Raw genomic sequence first — 19865 nt, forward strand, 5'->3', positions numbered from 1 at the left:
AAACGCCTAAATGAGCGAGGCCAGGCATGGAGTCAGGTTTTCAGAGGTAAAGTTTCAAGACAGTTCAGACTGAGAAGCCTCACAGTGGGTGACCTGGAAATCACTGACTGTTGACAAACTTTTTGCACTTCACAGTGTGTATATATCATACATATCACCCATCCATGTCTAACAAAATCAGTTTGTGAATAACTGAGATGAAACATGGGCCATGCAGCTGCAGAATCCAGTTTAAAGAGCTGTTAAGTAAGTTTGGGAGGCAGATGATCATCTGAAGCTAACAGTCTGGCAGTTAGCTAGGAAAGCTCCTTTGTTCCCATTGGATGTGTTACACACTGAACTTGTTAATTGTACTGTAGCTTTAAATTTTGTGCCTATCTGTTTAAAAATGACATACTGTACTAATGGCCACCAACGACAACATGCAACTCTAAAGACAGCGAAACTCGCTCAAGCCACACACATCCATTTATCTTACACTTGTGTCGTTGTTTGCTCTCATAACCTGTTCTGTGCTGCTGAATGTGTCCCAGCATGCTGCTGGGCCCACTCATTAGTCATACAACCATCATACCTCTGAGCAGACATACTGTACACAAGTATGGAACTGTGACTTCACTTTGAGAGCTTCCCTGTTAGAGTTTGATCAGGTGCACAGACACACAGAACAGAACACAATACTTCCACAGTGCTTAACTGCCCATATCCTCCTAAAATAAACTCATTATAAATATTATTATCTGCTATCTTATTCTAACAGCAGGTGGCTGTCAGCGAAGAAGCTCTGATAAACCCACTGAACCACCTGTCCAACACTGAGCAACTGTGCTGATATGTTATCCCTTTAAAAAACGTACTGGATAATTTTGCATTCATAACACTGTCGGCCTCATGAAGAGAGTTTTAAGTCTTCAGAAACCTGGCGGTGACAAAAGGCAACTGTTGCATCATCTCATGTCACCATGTCTCAGCCAAAAAGTTGCACATGAACACACTGCCATGACAACAGCCAACCATCAACCAACACATACAGTCTGCACGTGTGAGAGGAAATAACTGTCCATACCAGCAGGCAGCAGTCGTCTGTAATCATCATTCAAAAAGGGAAAAAGGAAGACTTTGATGCCATTTAACACATTGACCCTCAGAGTAATATTACAAACTATTATACCGCTCTGAGCACAAAACATGCTTTTCAAAATCAAGCTTTTAAAAAATGATACGTTAATATTATTTTCTACTTTCATTGAGTTAATTTTTTTTAAAGATCTTTTTTATGATTAATATATATCAAATATTCATACATCTTTAGAATTTTAACCCTTTAAATGCCATTTTTTTTGTCATTGGACCAACAATTGCAGTTTGTATGGGTTTCAATGGAGCATTTTTTTTTCTAGCAGCTGGGCTGGAAATTCTAAGATTAATTAGACTTAAACAATCTTGTCAAAATGTATGCCATATGCATGGTCACAGCCAAAATTATCAAAAAATTAAGAAGGAAAAACATGTAAAATGCACCAGACAGTCCCTAAAGGATAATAACACAATCCAGTGTTGGAAGAAAAAAGTTTATTTACCAACAACACAAACTATCAGGAAACATTTCTGCTAAAGAGCTCAAAGGTTAAAGAAAAAACTATCTGGCCTTATAGAAGAAGTTTATTTCCAGCTCACTCCCTCTGGACTTTAGCTCGCTGCTTACTCTCCTCACTTCTTTTTCTCCTTTCGTGAGCTGAGCTGAACAGCCAATCAGAGTGATTTTATTCACCGACAGGCTCTGACATTGCCAATTCAATGTGCTGAAAAAAAGCCAACAAGGACTGACGAAGGCCAACAGTGTAGGACACCGCAAAGACTGGCTATTTTTCTAGTTCAAGTTCATCAAGTTCGCAAGATGAATTCTGAGAAATCCTTCCTCATATTCCTCATACACATGTCTGCACACACACCAACACTTCCACACATACACACATCAGGGAGAACTGCACTCATTCAGAGTCTCACTGTCTGTCTGAGCATCATTCAGTTTCACACAGTGACTCACATTCAGCTGCTGCTGCACAGGATGGATCAACTTGTGTCTTCTGGTGGGCGGGGAGCAACAAGACTGCGTTCATGTTACTCTAACTGTTTATTTCATGGTGTTCCCAAAACACTAAGCAGCTGCAGAGCTAAACCAAAAACACACACACATATAGGCACAAGGGAAAGAATGACATGTACACACACACTGAAAATGTTCGAGAGAAAACGGCAGACAGCCGTGGTGGCCTGACACAATCACAAGTCCTCACTCCTCACTGGGATTCTTTTTCATTCTTTATTCATTCCTCTTTCATCTCCACGCACACAGACTACATGACAACTCCATAAGCCAGACTCTGTTTGTTAACTGACCCACTGCAGAGGTCAAAGGTCAGCTGCAGGTCAGAGTCAGTAAGTCAGAATCCCAACCAGCCACAGTGAAAGACACTAACAATAATAATCCATCCATTATTCGTAACCGCTTCTCCTGTAGAGGGTGGCAGGGGCTGGAGCCTATCCCAGCAGCCAGTGGGAGAGAGGCAGGTCAGATCACGAGCCTATCACAGTAATAATAATAACATTCATTATCTTAGCTCCTTTCAAGAGACCGAGGAACGTCTCATGCTCTACCTGCTTGCTGAAGCTGTATGTGGTTTACACAGTGAAACAGTTCAATCCAAACTGCATTGTTACATCAAAGAGGAAGTCCTTGCAACTTCGTGCATCAGTTTATCCACCTTTTCCCATGCTTCACTCTCACATACAGTCTCACTCTGGCAACTTTGGGAGCTCCACTTGAGCTAAAAACTTCAAAATTTGATCTCCTTTTCAATGCGTGCCATGATAAAAATCCATGCTTTTAAGAACCTCCAGTGCAGAGTATTCAGAATATTAGAAAATGTTTCAGCAAATCAAAACAAGCTTTTCTCTTCTTAAGGTGGGACAATAGGTGGGTTTGCATTAACCCTAAAATTGTAAAAATTGAAATTGTGATCATAAAATACACCTAATGGAAACATGTCAGTATCATCGCCCTCTGCAGACAGGTATGCAACTCACCCACACACCTTTTACTTCTATTTTATTTATAAACCCTTCTTACATTAGTGTTGTCACTTTTTATTTAAAATTTGATCATCTGAACATATCACATGGCCAGAAGCTCAGAAAAATGACGTCACTGCTAAGATAGCAAGAGTTACGTGCAGGGATCTGCAGCCCATTGTTTCAGCAGAGGGGTTTCAGAATCACATGATAGAACTGGTCACGCCACAATCTCAAAACGCTTAGTGCAGCTGTGTGACATCACAAAGGAAAACTTAAAGACTATACTTAAGTAAAAAACACTCGTTCTCACCAAAGACAAAGGGACAGTTGCTCACACAGAAGATACTCACAGGTCACTGTATTTCAGACTCATGAGGAATTGACAATATGTTGGGTGCACTGAGGAGCTGAGAGGAAACCACACAGCAGTCCAGAAAACATCAGCAGCACACTGGAGGAATTTGAATTCTCCTGAGAAGCAGTTGTAGCTGTCACCATGGACAATACTCTGAACTATGTAACATCATACTCACAAGTTGTTAAAAATACATTCATTCTCATAATGATCTATATTTCACATACGGTGCCTGTTTGCCTTTGTGATGATGTATGCTAATTGATGTCATATGTGACTGGGAGTTTGCACAGGGTGTTTATGCAGAAAAAACACAGAGCTCAGTCTTTTAGCAAAGCAGAGCAGAGAGCAGCTTCTCTGACGCTGCAGCATGTCTGGTTGTATCACAAGCATTATCTAGCGAGGCAGCGATCAGCTCCAGCAGCTGTATCGCAGCCGTGCTCGGTTACAGGAGAATTTGTGAGCAGGTGGGGGTGGCCCTGCAGGGCTGCACAGAGAGATGCAAACACTGGCATGGCTTCACAGAGGAGAAAGGTTATATATTGCAACATATATATATAAACAGCATTGTCTCATCCTATATCTCATTTGGAAATGCATGGGTGCCCTACTGCACAGCACTGAGTAGGTGGTATTTTGATTCAGATTATCCAAAGCATGTTTGGCACCAGTGTTATGCATTTGCCCTTGTAAACCAGAGATGGTTGGCAGTGTTTGGGAGAACATTATTGGTTTAATTACATCTCCCTCTTTGGGTTCAGGTTTCGTGAGTGTTTATTTTCTACACTAAGTACCAGTATCAGTATATTTTATTTTCCCTTGAAGAAAACTCAGAAATTATTGGCTGCATCCTACAGTCTGTTCTCTAGCTGCTTCTACACTGTCACCTCTCTGTCTTCTATATGACAGTATGGAGCAGAGACAGTGGGTGGGACAAGTCATCACAAAAATTAAACAACATTAAACAGCATTCAGCAACAAAACAGTGTTTGTCCTGGTGCTGCCTTTTCACTGACTGATCTAAGAAGCTCTGGTTTGTAAAACAGTGAAAAACATGGTGGAACCTAAAAACTAGAGAGGCTCTTACCACTTACACAATATGGGAAGCTCCAGGTTAAATGCCCTAAAGTTCCTGTGGCAAAAATGGCCTGATAGGAGCATCAATTGCCCTTCTTACATTGACTGTTCCAAGGCAGGAATATTGCACCATTATGACACCTCAGTGTGGATGAAGTATCAAGGCCTACCAAGGCATTTTTTGAGTGATTGGGATCAGGATTATATAGCTTTGCCAAATCTTTGTTTTATGCCAGCTGTCACACAGATGTTTTACTTTCATCTACAGCAACACGGAGTGCAACCTTCACCAACACTCCAATCAGCTGTCTCTGTCTCCCTCCAGTTAAGCTCCATGTGTATAAGAGAGCAGTGGATGAGACCCACTTGCCGCAAAACACCACACAACGTAAAGAAAAATGCAGTATGAGACTGATTATTTACTGTGTTTATCAAAGTTATGAGCCCTTGTTTCAGCTCAGTTTTTCCTTCAACCATAGCACATGGTGATCCACGCCTTACACAGAGGAGAGAGGAGAGGACAGTGGTGCAAAGTTTACTACAACCTCACTCACCACTGCCAGTAGTTGTAGTTGTAGTCAGGGTAAGAAGAATCTACGATTGCCTGTTGAACATGGAATTCAAACAGAACTTTTATGTCCGACCATCCCCCTGACATCCGCTCTAAACGGCTTTATGGGGCTATGACAACAATGTTACTCTGCTGCTACCTCTGCAACAGTAACAAAATGAGAAACAACTCAGGAAACCACAAACACACGGCGTGTTTATTGTTCAAGCATACGACGAGTGCTGCTGTTTTGATAGTGACTTCAGTCTCCAACATATACACCAGCCAATAGCTAATAAGATGTTACATGTTCCTAATTTCAGAATAAAGTATGTTTTTATGTTTTGCTGTTTTACCATCATTCATGTTTGCAGTGAGGAGCCTGCCAGCTGCCTCCATGACTGCCTGTTATGACTGAACGTGTCGCTATGCGGTCTTCCTGTGTGTGTCCTTCCCCCTGGGATATATCGCATCACCATCCTTCATCAGCTGTGCTCATCACGCATGGAACTGTCCTCTGTGTCTCTGATGCTAGAAATCTGTCCCTTACTCCTCACATCCACACACACACACACACACACACACACACACACACTGCACCAGTCACGCAGAGAGGCAGGGCTTTACAACACACCAGCTGATGACTGTGAGGTGTGTGTGTGTGTGTGTGAGCACATGTAAGTCCTGAGTGTAATAATAACTTCCTTGGTGCATATCTAATTTAATCAAATCCAACTGTATATATTGAGAATATAGTCAAGCAAAGTGACAGTCTGTATACAAAATGGATCTGCATCAGTGAACACACACACACACACGGTGTGAGAGCAGCAAGGTCACACTTCTGATACCTGCCAGGCTCATACACAAACAAATGCAGAGGCGAGGTCAGGCTGAAAGTGTGCAAAACACACACACACACACACATATTAACAGACACACACAAACACTCACAGAGATGCAAGGAGCTGGTAAAGGCTTTAGGGAGTGCTCGGTGAAGCAGGGAGCAAACATCAAACAGCTCCAGCCAGGGAGAAGAGACACACACACACACACACACACACACACACACACACACGCGCGCGTGCACGCACGAAGCAGCAGAGAGATTTCTCCTGGGATTTTAGACTTGAGAGGAGAGCAGGGCAGGATGGCTCCCACTGACACACACACACACACACACACACACACAGAGAGTTCAGATTTGAAAAGGAATGCACACACGCCTACTCTCACAGGAAACTGAGATTTCTTCAAAACTTAATCCTGAACACGACCAAAATAATGACCTCTCGTGTACAAACACAATTATAGGGGCCTTGGAAGGCTGGGGCAATATCTAATATATCATAACTTCATACCTTCCAAAAATATCGCATGGGTATACAATGGTATACCTTATCTGACGGCCTGAGTGTACAGAGCTGAAATTTGATCTCTTTAATGTTGCAGACACCGCTGCCTCAGCTTGTCATTAAATTACACACAAACAGTTGGACACCCGTGGCTCCAGTAGTCTGTTAAGAAGCATTATCTTGTATTTATCACACTGTCATACTGCTTATTGCTAATTCAATTTGACTTGGATTTAGAGCTTTGATGACGGCTACTTTTAAAATTGCCAGATCGGGACATAAGGACAAATGATGATTCAACCGGTTTAAATAAAATCAAACCGGTTTAAGCTTGTAAACCGGACCAGAACAGGCATAACCAGATATCGACCCAACTCTACATTTTGCCGGCTGTTTAAAGTACTGTAACTTCTCTGTCCACCAGTAGTTGTCGTGTTGCATTTCAGCTCAGCTGCCTGTTTCACCAGTAGAGATTGAGCTATAGTGGTGTGTGCTGTGCACTACACACAATGAGTTTAATAGAAAGGGAAGTGACAAATTTATGACAGACAAAAACATACCTTGAAATGTCTGCAAATTGGGTAAACAATGAGATTCAGGAGTTGCTTAACCTCCATGTAGGGGGCGAGATCAGCCACCATATAAGGGAAGCTAAAAGTTTGTAATTGTCATGTTATGCCATTATTATTGTTTATAAAGTGCCACAGATGGGTATGGTATATGTCACACTAGAGGTCAACATTGTTGTTCTGTGTAAAAGTGCAAAGGTGGTGTAAAGAAGGGACTTGGTAGTGGCATTTATAGTATCATCTCTGTGTTAAAAGGGCCAATGATACAGAGTGACTAAAAAGCAGTCCATCATACTCAATTCATAGTATTTTTGACCATCACATGACCAATTCTGAGATCAACCTACAATCTTGGATTGTCTGTTGATGTAAATGCATCAAAGTCATAAACATTGAATCTTTTCCATCTCTACCATCCACCCCATGTAATGGGAGCTGAGCATTAGGCTCTGCCTCTTCAGTCAAACTCCACACTCTCAGTTTCTGATGCAGATTTTCTGTTACAAATTAGAAGCCTCTGAGGCCAAGATGAGATATGCAAGTGATGTCACTTCAGAAATTTTCTCAGACTTGACAAAACTCCACCAGAGCCACAAGAAACAGTGACACACAGGCTGAGTAGTAGTAAAGGTTCCGAAACATAAAACCAACTTTGAAAGAAGAAAAATGATGATATCCACACTCTGGATTAATGCTCCCAAATCTGCCAACCTTTTGACCCAACCAGGTCTTCATTAGATGGTCCACGGAGTGTCACTTTTTATCGTAGAGAGAAATTCTGCGAGACAGAGAGTGTTAGAAGACAGATCAACAAAGAATTCACCAGCTCTTGCAGGCTATATACACACTGGTGACTGAAGGATGAACCTGAATAAATCAATGACAAAACATAACAATTGCTAAAGTTACTTTACAGAGAGCTGGGACTGACTGCATGCTTTGTTGCAGTGAATTTATTCAGCCATGTTTCTTGTACAGCTTAACTTCAACATTACCAATATTTGCTGAACTCTACCTGACACTACGCATCTATAACATCCCCAATTCTGCATCCTCTCACCATCACTCTCTGCTGCAACAACAGCTGTAGCACTGTATGTGTGGGGGGTGGTACTGAGAAGGCATCCTGAGATACAGAACTATGATCTTTCAAATCACTGTATGACAACCTTTGTCAGTTCCTTCTGATGGTGAAAGATCAAACCAGCTCCACTTTCTCTTCTTCTATTTGTGAGCAAAAAGTGGCCCACAGCAACCCAAAGCTACAGTGCAGTTTACTGCTACTACAGCACAAACATAGTGCATTGGATTTAGTGTTTGAGATAAAACTTGGTGGAAGTGGGAGTCATTTTTCATTTTTTTTTCCATGTTTTTGAAGAATCTGAAGCAACAACACCAGCTGAGTGGTGAAAACAATGTGGAAGTTACTACTAGTTTCTACCACAAAAATCTGTCTGCAAGAAAAATTAAAAAAAACTCCCAATGTTCAATCACAGAATCCTTGGACAAACCATGGAAAGTCATGTTGCTGCAGTGTCACCAAATACAGTCCTCACCTAGCTCACTAACTCAAAGCATGAACATGCACAGAACACATGTATACCAAATGGAATTAGAAAAACAGTGTGAACTGGAAATAGAATAACCGCCTTGAGGTTGTATGCCTTTGCGAATCAGTCAAGTTGCACAACACTTCATTCATCCATGTCAGTGAAAACATGGATGGTTCACACAAATCTTCACCCAGCAGCAAAGAAGATCTCGACAATCAGCACAGTTTACAGATTAGTGTCACCAATTCACCCTTCTGCTCCTGAGTTATGACATTTTTGCAGAGCATTACAATGTCACAGTAAAGATGATCTTTGATCTTATGGATATAAAATAGAAACTTCATTTTATTCTATGAGACATTTATGTAAAATTTCATCATTTTAAGCATATGAATTCTTGAGATGTGGCAAAAAAAACATGCTGTGAGTCATATTGACCTTCACCTTTGACCACCAAATTCTAATCAGTTTATCATTGATCGTGTCAAATTTGAGTAAATTCTCTTAAAAGCTCTTGAGATATCACATTCGCAAGCATGTGACAGACACATGGTCGCAGTTGATTGAGATGATTCATTCAAAAGACTTGGACAGACGGATGGATGGATGGACAACCTGAAAACATAATTCCTCCAGCTACAGCTACTACCAACACCATGGCATAAAAATGACCTCAGTAGGGTGGAATTGTCCTTCCTGGCTCCCTTACTGTCAAGAATGTGGCAAAGATAATAAAAGAGGGTCTGCAGATGCTCCTGGTCAAAATATGACCAAACTTTTCTATGGATGTCAGTTGTTTTTAATTATATATTTTTGCTTTTGCCTTTGATTGATAGGACAGCTTTTGGAATAAAAGGGGCAGAAAGCGGGGACAACATGCAGCAAAGGGCTACAGGCTGGAATCAACCTGCCGTCAATGCAGCAAGGACACAGGCCTACATAGGGTGCATGCCCCACTAGGTGAGCTACCGGGTGCCCTGGATATCAGTTTTTAGGCCATGACAAAGGCCAAAATGTGTCCTGCATCAGACCATACATGTTCTTGTTTTAAGCCTTCTTTTGCAGAATGCTTTTGCAGTGTGATTTCTTTTTATCTCTTGCAGCCCCAACCGGCCAGATAAAAGGAGTAAGGAATCAGCAGTCAATAATGGTATAAAACACTCAATAAAACACTGACATACTGAATCATTGAAACCACAAGAGGTCCTTGAGCATAGTGTCATGCATGCGCACACAATTTTTAGACTAAGGTCCAGATACACTCACATACACAAACCTGTATACACTCAATTAATGCATGATCCCCTTTGAAAACATATCCCATACCGCACACTCCCTTCAATTCATTCAAATATACATCTTTAAACTGCTTTTGAATAACTCAAATTACTCTAAGAATAAAAAATATATGCCATGTCGTGATTGTGCCAGAAGCCTGGAAAAAAAAGCAGAGCAAAATAGCCTCAAGTTGAAAAGATTGATAGCTATTCTTTCATGAAGAAGATACTGAGGTTTAAAAGGTTTAGGAGTGTGCTGCCTTGACTGACAGGTGTGTCAGTCTATCACAAGAGCTCCACTCTTTTGTCTGATGCAGCAGTGAGCACTAAGCCCAACATGTTTGCCCAGTATAACCAGTGCGTAGCATCAGTTACTTCATGTTGTCCTGCAGTCAGTAGGAAGAGCAGCTAACATGCTGTAATGCTTGTTCACCTGAGTGAAAGTAAAAAACATTGTATAATCACACATAAGAAGCTGCTACGTTTCATTCCAAAAAAAACTTCTTTGGCGTGCCACGGATGAGTGCAGGAGCAGTTAGTTAGCCATGCAGAGCTAAACACTTTGGCAGACCTTAAAACTCTTTGCAATCAAAGAAAAAAAATGTTTTGAAAGGCATTTGAAAGACACTGTTGCCCAGCACACCATGTTTGAGTTCTCCCTGAAACAACCATGGTTTGCACTGAAGACGCAGTCGCCACAAGGCCAGTGATGTCTCTTCCTCATATTCCACTGGAGCTCTGCACGCTCTGAAATCGGGACAGCTTCAGTGTTTATTGTTGAATCAGCGTGGTTTCAAACCAAATGCTTAGTCTTCAGTGTTAGCACGTGATGACATTTCAGCTGAGTCGGTTTAGCTGCGAGTGGGCTTTATAACAACATGTCAGCTACTCATCTTTAAAGGAATCCCCACAGGTTTTACAATGCAACCCAGGATATCAACATACTGCAAACAGGAGCTTGGAGATCCCACAGAGGCAGGTTGACCAGTACCCTGAAGGGCCAGGCCCGGGGACTATTGAGTGGGCAGCAGTGTCCTTCAACACATGGATATGCAGGGAGCAGCAGGGCCAGGACTACAATAATGGGCTGATAGAGAAGTGACTGAGCAGGAATTTGGGAGGAATTTTAAGGATTTGAAGGACTGGTGATGATTCAGTGTTGTTCAGCAAACATGAGACTGAGCCCAATTGTTCACAGTCAAATGCTGCTCATTGTGTTAAGGACTATGGATGTGGCTGCATGAATCCTTCGCCTTCAGTCCAGTCTGAGTCAGCCAATACCAGAGAAAGACCAGGACCTGTCTGTTCAGGACTAACGTCCTCTATCAAGGCCTGTCCTCACAGTCACGAGGAATGGGGATCAAAACCCGGTTCTATTGAGGGCCCTGTTCTACTTTATCCAACACCCAAAAATCGATAACATTTGTAGTTGCTGATACTCTTGTAGAATCTCATGAGTCCTATAACATAACGTCACATCTCAAGTTGAATTTAAAACACTGGTCCGCATACATCGATTGTCCAATTAAGTTTTTTAATACAATTGAATGACCAGGTAGCAGGTATTAAACCAAGAGAAGAAGAAATCTGGTGGTCAAGGGGCATATCCTGCACGGCCAAGCACGTCAAAATTTGCATCAAATTCAACCTGAATGCAGAACCTTCAACTGTCTTCAGGTTGAAACAACTCCTTCAACTTCATCAGCTGCTGCTGTAGCACAGCCGGCACAGTCTTCATCATCATCCGGGAAGCACACCCAAACTTTGTAGTAAGTCCCACGAGTTAAAAATAGTAATCTAATGTAATAAACAAGGTTAAATAGGGTTTCATTGTGAGGTGTTCAAGGTTAGCTCAGTACAATGACTATAAGGCAAAAGGGAAATAAAATGTCATTGTGATGAGTCAAATGTAACATCACGAAAAAGCAAATACAGTTTTGGCGAGAAACTTTAATAATACAGCTATTTGGGTGAGAAACTTGTTTCCCAGTGATATAAAAGGGATAGTAGAGACGGAATTGCAACCTGTTAAATGTCCTATCATGAGCTCTATTCAACTAATAATACACAATTAAAACTACTGATGCACAGATTTTTCAATGTAAATATTTTAATCAAAATGTTAACAATTAAAAAATGTGCCCTTGTCTTCCTACCAAATAATATAAAAGTATCGATAGTGGTAATAATAAAGACTTTGGGCTGTTTTGTTGCATAAAGCTTTGAGCTTTTATCAGCGGAAGAGAGCCAATGTGTTGAATTATCCTGGAAAATAAGTAACGGCTGGAATAAATCAAAACTACACCCATAGGTCTCAGGTTGAGTTTTCAAATTTGGCAGTACAAGTTGAGTTCATCAGGTCAGGCCATAAGGCCCAGATTTACTGCATAGTGATCAGGTTTGGTTAATTCAGTGTTTCCTCTACACTCATTTAGGAGTGGCGGCCCGCCACTCCTAAATCCTACCCGCCGCTCCTTCAAATGTCGTTTTTTTTTTTAAAATTGCAAATACACCACCGCCGCATCACAGCACAGTCCTGCACTGCGTTGGGTGTCGCGAGTGCTGAGGCAGATAACTATCTTGCTCCGTATCTACTCTTTGGGGTAGATACCACCGCCCCCTCCCACCCCCCAACAGAACTCACTGGTGCCGACGTTAATTAGCTACTCGCATCCAGGCATCAGGTCGGAGAGTCAGAGGAGTGTCGGCTTGAAAATAGCGTGCAACTTACCGGAGAAAAGGTAGACTTATTAGCTTAAGAAAACTTATAATAGATTTTATTAGTTAAATAAACATTCGCAAAATATTGATGGCCAGCTAAGGTTACGTAGCTTAAGTTAATTGGGCCTGGTGCCAACTCAACTCAGTGTCGCTAACGTGAGTAAACTAACTGATAGCATTAAGCGATATACACGCCATGATGTAACTGCTGACTGCATTTTCAGATGAGCTTGTTCAAATATTTTTCAAAGAAGAGAAAGACACCTGATGAGGATGGCGCTAGTCAGGTATCATTAGCCTTTTTACTGACTCAAATTATGATGGTTAGGTAAAAAATTATGTTCACACTTGTAATCAAATGTGACGTGAGTGTAAATTATCTAACGTTAATGTTTTATGTAATCGTATAAGACAAGTAACAGACAGGGAGGAGCAGTGCAACAAAGTGAAGGAGAGCAGAGTACAGGAGGGGGAGTGCCGAGTGAAGGAGCAGGAGAGCAAAGTGATGGTGCAGGAGAGAGAGAGATGAGAGTAGAGGAGAAAAACATAAAGGGAAACACAGGCTATCAGGCTGGGACCCTAAATGGGTTGAAAAAAAAAATTAAAAAAATTTAAAAAATGATTGTTTCTATTTGTAGGTGAAGACTGACTTGAGAAACAGGCTGCAGGGGGATCACCTTGCAGCATGTATGCTGCTGAGCATCAACGGGCCACCTCTTGGGGAATTTCCGTACAACAGAGCCTTAGAGCTGTTCTACAAAAAAACAAGAAAAATCCATTGTTCTGAGCCTGGGTGCAAACTTTGCCACTGATTACAGCCCCATCAAGAAATTATTATTTATTGTTTTTATTATTTTATTGTTGAATTTTTGTTATTATTTTTTATTTTTACATTCAGCCTTTAAAAAGCGTCATTTGTTTACACCGCCACGGCTCCCCGGAGAGCCTGCCCCCGCTGCTGAAAAAAATCCTAGAGGAAACACTGTAATTGCAAACTAGTTGAGGGATTTTTTTTTTATCAGTAAGGTATAATAGCCACTTATATGAGTCTTATATTATTATGTAATTATGTGGCACTGTCTAGTAGAGCCCTTGTTTTAAAACCTAGTTTTAAGGCTTTTAGTTTACATTCCTCAATAAAGTTGTGTTTAAAGAGGTATTTCACTGCAGGAGAGATGGCCTTTTAATGAAACTGGGCTGTCTCTGCAGTAAAAAGATGGAACTGGTGCTACATGAGCAGAGGAAACCGAGAAAAAGGACACTTTCGCTTTAAGCAGTAGAAAACCTACAACTACCATAATGTACAGCGCCGCACCAGACCAATAAACACTCCCACTGGTGGGTGATGTAATGCAAACTTGTACATGTAAGTAGGGTTGCAACTAATGATTATTTTGATAATCGATTAATCGGTCAATTATTTTTTCGATTAATCAATAATTGGATTAAAAAAATAAAACAGAAATAATAATAAAATAAGCATTTTTTTTCTCCCATCACTTTTCTCAAAAACAGCTGTCAACATTATCATTGACAACAGTGTAAAACAAGCGGTTGCTTGAACATCCCTGAGCTGTCAAAATGATATGAAATTATACATTATAAATAACTACAAAATCAAAAATGAAACAATTCAAAAACTAAATGCTGACATACCGTTACGCTTCCTTACTTTGAGTCGACAAAAAACGACATATGTTTAGTTTGACTTCAGCCTGGTCGAACTGCAGCGTGTTTCATGCTTGTGGTGTTCACACATGCAGCGTTGTTGCAACGTCGCTGCCGCGTCACTGCATCACTGCTGCGTCACGGCCCGCAAATAATAGTAATGTATTTCCACATTTATAAGCACAAATTCCACTCAGTCATGCAAGCTCCTGCCAAAAAGCACAGCCGACAATACAGTCCTGTAAATGTTTCAAAATGAAATGCCTTATATCAGCAACTGATGGGATTCTGTCCACAGAGACCCTGTCAGAAGGCTTTTGTTTTGAAAGGGAAGGCGGGAAGTTGGAGTAAAACAGCCGTCTTTGTATTTCCTCATCTCTGTGACAGAGTGTGACTCTTAAACTGCAGTAAAAAGTGGTATAGAGTCAATATAATCATCAAAACACCATCTCCACGGTCTATTTCTGCCGCGTGTATCACGCTTAAAAAATTGGCAAACCACCATTTCTCTAGATGTGCTGCAGCTGACCCCCAGCTGAGATGCGCCTGACAAGCACTGCTAGAGAAACTGTGAGTAATAATTGCGCGACACAACGAATCGATATTTTTATTAGTTGTCAACAGATTTAATAAGTGATTATAATCAATTTTATCGATTCGTTGTTGCAGCCCTACATGTAAAGCCATGGCATCTAGCTGGCAAGAAACATGCTCATATTCCAGTTAAACAGTAAGCGAAAGCATATTTCTGAAAACATTTAAGGTGATAAATATGCAACTCAATAACAGAATCTTGATTGAATTTGATCAGCGCTGCTTAGTTTTACTGTTTCATCTGTTTTTTTGGCCTTTGACTCTTACCATCACAGCTAAACAGGACACTAAGATGTGTTTCTAAATACATTTGAGGAGAGAAAGGCAGTGCAGTAACAACATCTTGATTTATATTAGATCAGCTCTGCCTAGTTTTACCATTTGATCAGATAGGTGACTGGCAGACAGAGAGAGGGACAGAGGGATATTGCACAATTCTAGGATAGTGGATTAAGCCAGGATTTTTCAGGTATCCAGGCTGAATTTAGCCTTGACTCAGTTGCGTGAAAGCAGAGGCACATAAATTACCATGGAGATTTATTCTGTGTAGCTAGCCTGCTACCGACCAGGCTGACAGCCAGGCTTGTTTAATCCTGGAGCCGGATTTATTCAGTCAGCTGTCACTCTGATCAGAAATAAATATGTTTTATAATCCTTCCATGGTCTTTTTGGCCTCTTTATTTTTATTCATTTTTATTAGCCTGAATTAGAATAGATTCTGTAATTCATTAAAATAGGCCTGTTGTTATCATTTTCAGTGTAAAGTTAAAGGTAACATGCACACTGAGGGAGATTTAAACCAGGCCCAAAAAGTTATAAGTCAGCACTCCTGTCCACAGTACCACCTGTCCTGATCATATTACTCTCAGACGTTCAATGAAAATGTAACATATATACTGGTAGATCAATATTACATTTGTTGAGATGATTAGAAATGGCTAATGAAGTTGCAATGAAGTCAGTGATGAGGCGCTCACCCTCCCACATATGCTCTGTGTGGCATTGTGGATGAGCGCGGTGGAAGAGGATAAAAGCATCTGATAAATACTTGTTACCTTTATAAGTGTTAGTAATTAGTCTTCATAGTAGATTTAATTAATTATTAATTTCCACTGCTTACTTTCTTTTAAGGAAAAGTGTCCAACTGATTTGTAAAAAAAACAAGTATCTCCTTGTGTGGTAATAAGGACGTGTCAGTGCAGCTGAAGTTAAAGGTAATGAGTAATCAATGTAAGTTTTAATCTAAAGTGACAAAGATCGCGTTAATAGGGACTCGAACCCAGGACCCGCATGCGGAAAATTATTGATTAGTGATTATCCGCTGCACTGCATCATCCATAATTTCTCAATGCACACTGATCATCAGTCTCATTACTTATGCATTAAGTCAGTCCACTATCTGCTTTACTGTTTTTTCTCTGTTTGACTATAACATCCATATTTACCTTTTTTGCACCCGCCCATACATTTCCATGAGAAGCTGCTGCTCACTCACTGGAAACTCTGCTGCACGCATTTTCACCACGTCTGCATCACGTCGATCTGTGATCGACAGATGTGGTCTACTCATGACAGCAGTGAACATGCATTTATCAGCCTTGGCTTGGCATATCACACCTCCTCATCCTGGTTTAGCAAATGTGCAACGGATTAAGCCAGGACTCACTGATAAGACTAGGTCAGGTCTCGCTTTTTGCGTTATCCTGGATTTCTAAATTCTACTTTTGTGCAATAGCCCCCAGGTGTGTCTCTTAATCTGCTTGTTTACTCTTTTTGTCCACGGCGGTGCCATGGGTGGCGGGCGATATGGAAAAGAAGAAGTACAGCCTGTAGTTTGAGCAACAGTCTCAAGAGCTGGTGAAACTCAGCCCGATGATGTCTTCTGCACCAATTTGTGTCATCCAGTGGAGTTTCGCTGGGTTTAGCACAGCTCATCTGCACACACTGCCAACACTGTTTTGATATAAAGCTGGTTAAAGATTGGGGAAGTATCCCTTTAAGGCCCAGGTGCTCTACATATTAACCAGGTTTTGTGAATTCCTCTGGTGCAAATTAGTTAACGTTATTTGCACCAGTAAAGAAAAAAAACAACTTCTATGAGTCCTGCATTATTATATGAGTATGTGGGTCTGTCTTGTAGAGGCCCTGTGTCAAAACCTAGTTTTAACGGTTTTAATTTACAATATATTTGGCCCAAATATTGCTCAATAAAGTTGTGTTTCATCAAAGCACCCTAAACTTGGGGCTGGGGGTTATTATTCAGTAAGGGGTACTGGCTCTGTCTTGAAGCTGTCATGGTCTGTGACTGCTGTTTACGTAGCACTTTGGGAACTTGGAGGCGAGGATATTCACTGTGCTCTAAGGGCCAGAAACTGTCGGGGTCAGTGCTAGTCGAACGGAGTGTTTTTGCCTTTGACCATTTGAATTTGTTCATCCTGCTGCTGTACACAATCTGATGCCTCCCTGCACCACATCTCTACATGTCCTGTTGTGATCCCACTGTGTCCTCTGGCTGCATTCACACCTGCATTCACAGCTGTCCACTTGTCACATTGGACTGCCAGCAACTCATTCGCGTGACTGTCTGTGTTTGCATGCGAGCACTTAACATGTGTACCTCTGCCAGTGTATTTGCATGTCTGTGTACACGCATGCAAGTAGGCTGTGCGTGTGCACATTCTGCATGCATTCATACATACCAATGAGCAGCGGTTCTGGGGTTATTTATAGAGCGGCTATATTAGCTCATCGTATGTGTCAGCTGCTGCTCTCAAAATGGCCACAGAAAGCACGAGCAACAGCCAGAAAACTAGGTGGGAAAGTAGGCAGAACAAACAAAAGTGCCTGATCACAACTTCAGCGTGTGTGTGTGTGTGTGTGTGTGTGTGTGTGTGTGTGTCAGACATGAGTGTGCAAGGCTGGGAGCTGCAGGGCATTTTTGTTGTCAAACAGGTCCACAAAACATACATGAGCACAAATGTGCACGCGGAGCTGTTGTTCTTAATAACCCTGGAGAGGTTGGGCGCACACACACACCCACCCACGCACACACACACACACACACACACACACATGCACACGCGGCATCCCAACAAGTAGAGCCTGTTCAGCACAGGAGAGCAGCGCTGAGTCACACTTGCTTGTCAAACTTGCGTCCCACTGACAGCAAAGACTTGTTCCTGAACAAATCCCTCTATTGGAGTGTGTGTGTGTGTGTGTGTGTGTGTGTGTGTGTGTGTGTGTGTGAGGAGAGAGGTGAAGGACGAGAGCAGAACTGATAGAAGGAGAAGACCTCAGAAGCAGAGAGTCATGATGGTGTAGCTGTCCATTCACACTGGTTGTCTGTGTGTGTTTAACAGGACGAGCAAACGTATATTCATGATTCCTCCAGCAGGACAGAGAGACAGAGAGGCAAATAGGCAGAGAGACAAAGAGACTGAGAAGAAAAGAAGCAGAGATGCAATGAGACAAAGTGGTGGGTGTTGATGAGAGCTTAGGGACATATCTGTGTCTGCCGACCAAACAAAGCAGCCCCTCACTGCCTGAGATTCAAACTGCCTCTCAGCCTCTCTGCATCTCTGCCTCTCTGCATCTCTCTGTCTCTTCTCTCTCTCTGTGTTTGTCTCTCAGCACACATTCCAACTCACTTGATGAAGCAGCGAGCTCCCTCGAATGTGTATCCTTCCTCCCATCCTGTTGGTAAATCTGCCAGGACAGGAGAAGGGAAAAGAAAAAACAGAGAAATCAGCAACTGTGCACACAGATATGAAGCTGATTGCACACGCACGCACACGCACACCTGCACAGCAATGCAGTGTTTGGACCACAAATAGCTCACTGGGCTTGTGCCCTTTAATTCCGCGCCCCCTCCCCAATAACCAGAGCAGATATCGCAGGATTACTCAATCAACGTGTCTCGTGCACGGCTCAGCCTCCAGCTGTTTGCACACACTGCTGATGCGCATGGATCCATGCCCTCCCACCCGTCATGTCTTTCCTGTCATGTCTTTTATTTTGGAATATAGGCTCGGCGCACTGCATTGTTCTCTGTGCAGATTCGGTGTGTGTACGTGCTCATAAACGCTGTGTTTCTGCAGCCGACTGGGACAGATGTCAGATGTCACTGCAGGGAATCGGCTCCGAAATCGGTTCACGACTACGTGACGGAACTTTTAAAAAGTGTGTCGCAAAGTGTCCAGGTGGAGCGAGCAGGGGGGAGGTGGGGAGGGGGGCGCCGTGCGTAATGGGCCGCCAGAGTAGAGCGGAGAGGGGAGCAGATAGGGGAGCGGAGGAGCAGGGGAGGCTGTTGCTTTGCTGCAGAGAAGAAATCTCCCCTCAGCGTATTCCACGGCTCTCCGCAACTTGTCGCCCCTTTTTTCTCCACCATGGCGCGCCGAGACGCTATTCCCAGGTGCTGCGTGCGCGTGCAAGGATTGAAGAAAAAACATATTGTCAGATTGTTTACCTGGAGTTTTCCTATGCCCTGTGATTACAGCCTCTCCAGTAACAGGATGCAGCCAGGTTGTGCTCTTTGCTTCTTCGCTGTTGGTGGAAGAAAAACGGGGGAAAAGGTGAACAGCGAAAAAAGACAAACAGCAAAAATACGTCGCAGAAGTAAGCAGTGCGTATCCATAAATCCATGTGTCCGCGTGATATTTACTTGATAAAGAATATGCGTCCATCCCGAGTCACCCCATAACTCCAAGAAGAGGGAAGGCAGGAGAGCCAGTCCGGCTTCGGATCCGCCGCCATGTCTAGATGAGAGCTCACTGCTCTGGGTTACTACACACAGGGGCTGGAGTGCGCGGCGCCGTGCCAAGCGCGCGCACGCACAGTCCTCCGCGAAAGACGAAAGCGCGCTGAGAGGATAAAGACACAAGTAAGGATTTTCTGCCGAGTGAGGGCAGGCGAAGGGCTTTTTTTTTGGCACATGTCCTTATGTATGAAATGCTATTTTAATCAAAAATAGCATATATATATATATATATATATATATATATATATATATATATATATATATATATATATATATACACACACTCCTTTATTTTGCATTAGCAATATGCAAATA

At 42.2% G+C, this 19865-nt stretch overlaps 1 protein-coding gene across 1 annotated transcript in view; it reads right to left on the reverse strand.

The window, feature by feature from the left end:
* LOC121961725 (pleckstrin homology domain-containing family A member 5-like) overlaps positions 1 to 19621 on the reverse strand; it is a 269588-nt gene extending 249967 nt beyond the window's left edge. Inside the window, 3 exon segments of the mRNA XM_088073004.1 lie at positions 18442 to 18499; positions 19260 to 19336; positions 19455 to 19621. Coding sequence (XP_087929130.1) covers positions 18442 to 18499; positions 19260 to 19336; positions 19455 to 19546 — 227 coding nt within the window. The 5' untranslated portion in view covers positions 19547 to 19621.
* Between the last annotated feature and the right edge of the window lie 244 nt (positions 19622 to 19865).

This window comes from Plectropomus leopardus, chromosome 22 (assembly GCF_026936395.1).
Source record: "Plectropomus leopardus strain MGB_pleo_1.0 chromosome 22, ASM2693639v1, whole genome shotgun sequence".
In the NCBI taxonomy this organism is placed as follows: domain Eukaryota; kingdom Metazoa; phylum Chordata; class Actinopteri; order Perciformes; family Serranidae; genus Plectropomus; species Plectropomus leopardus.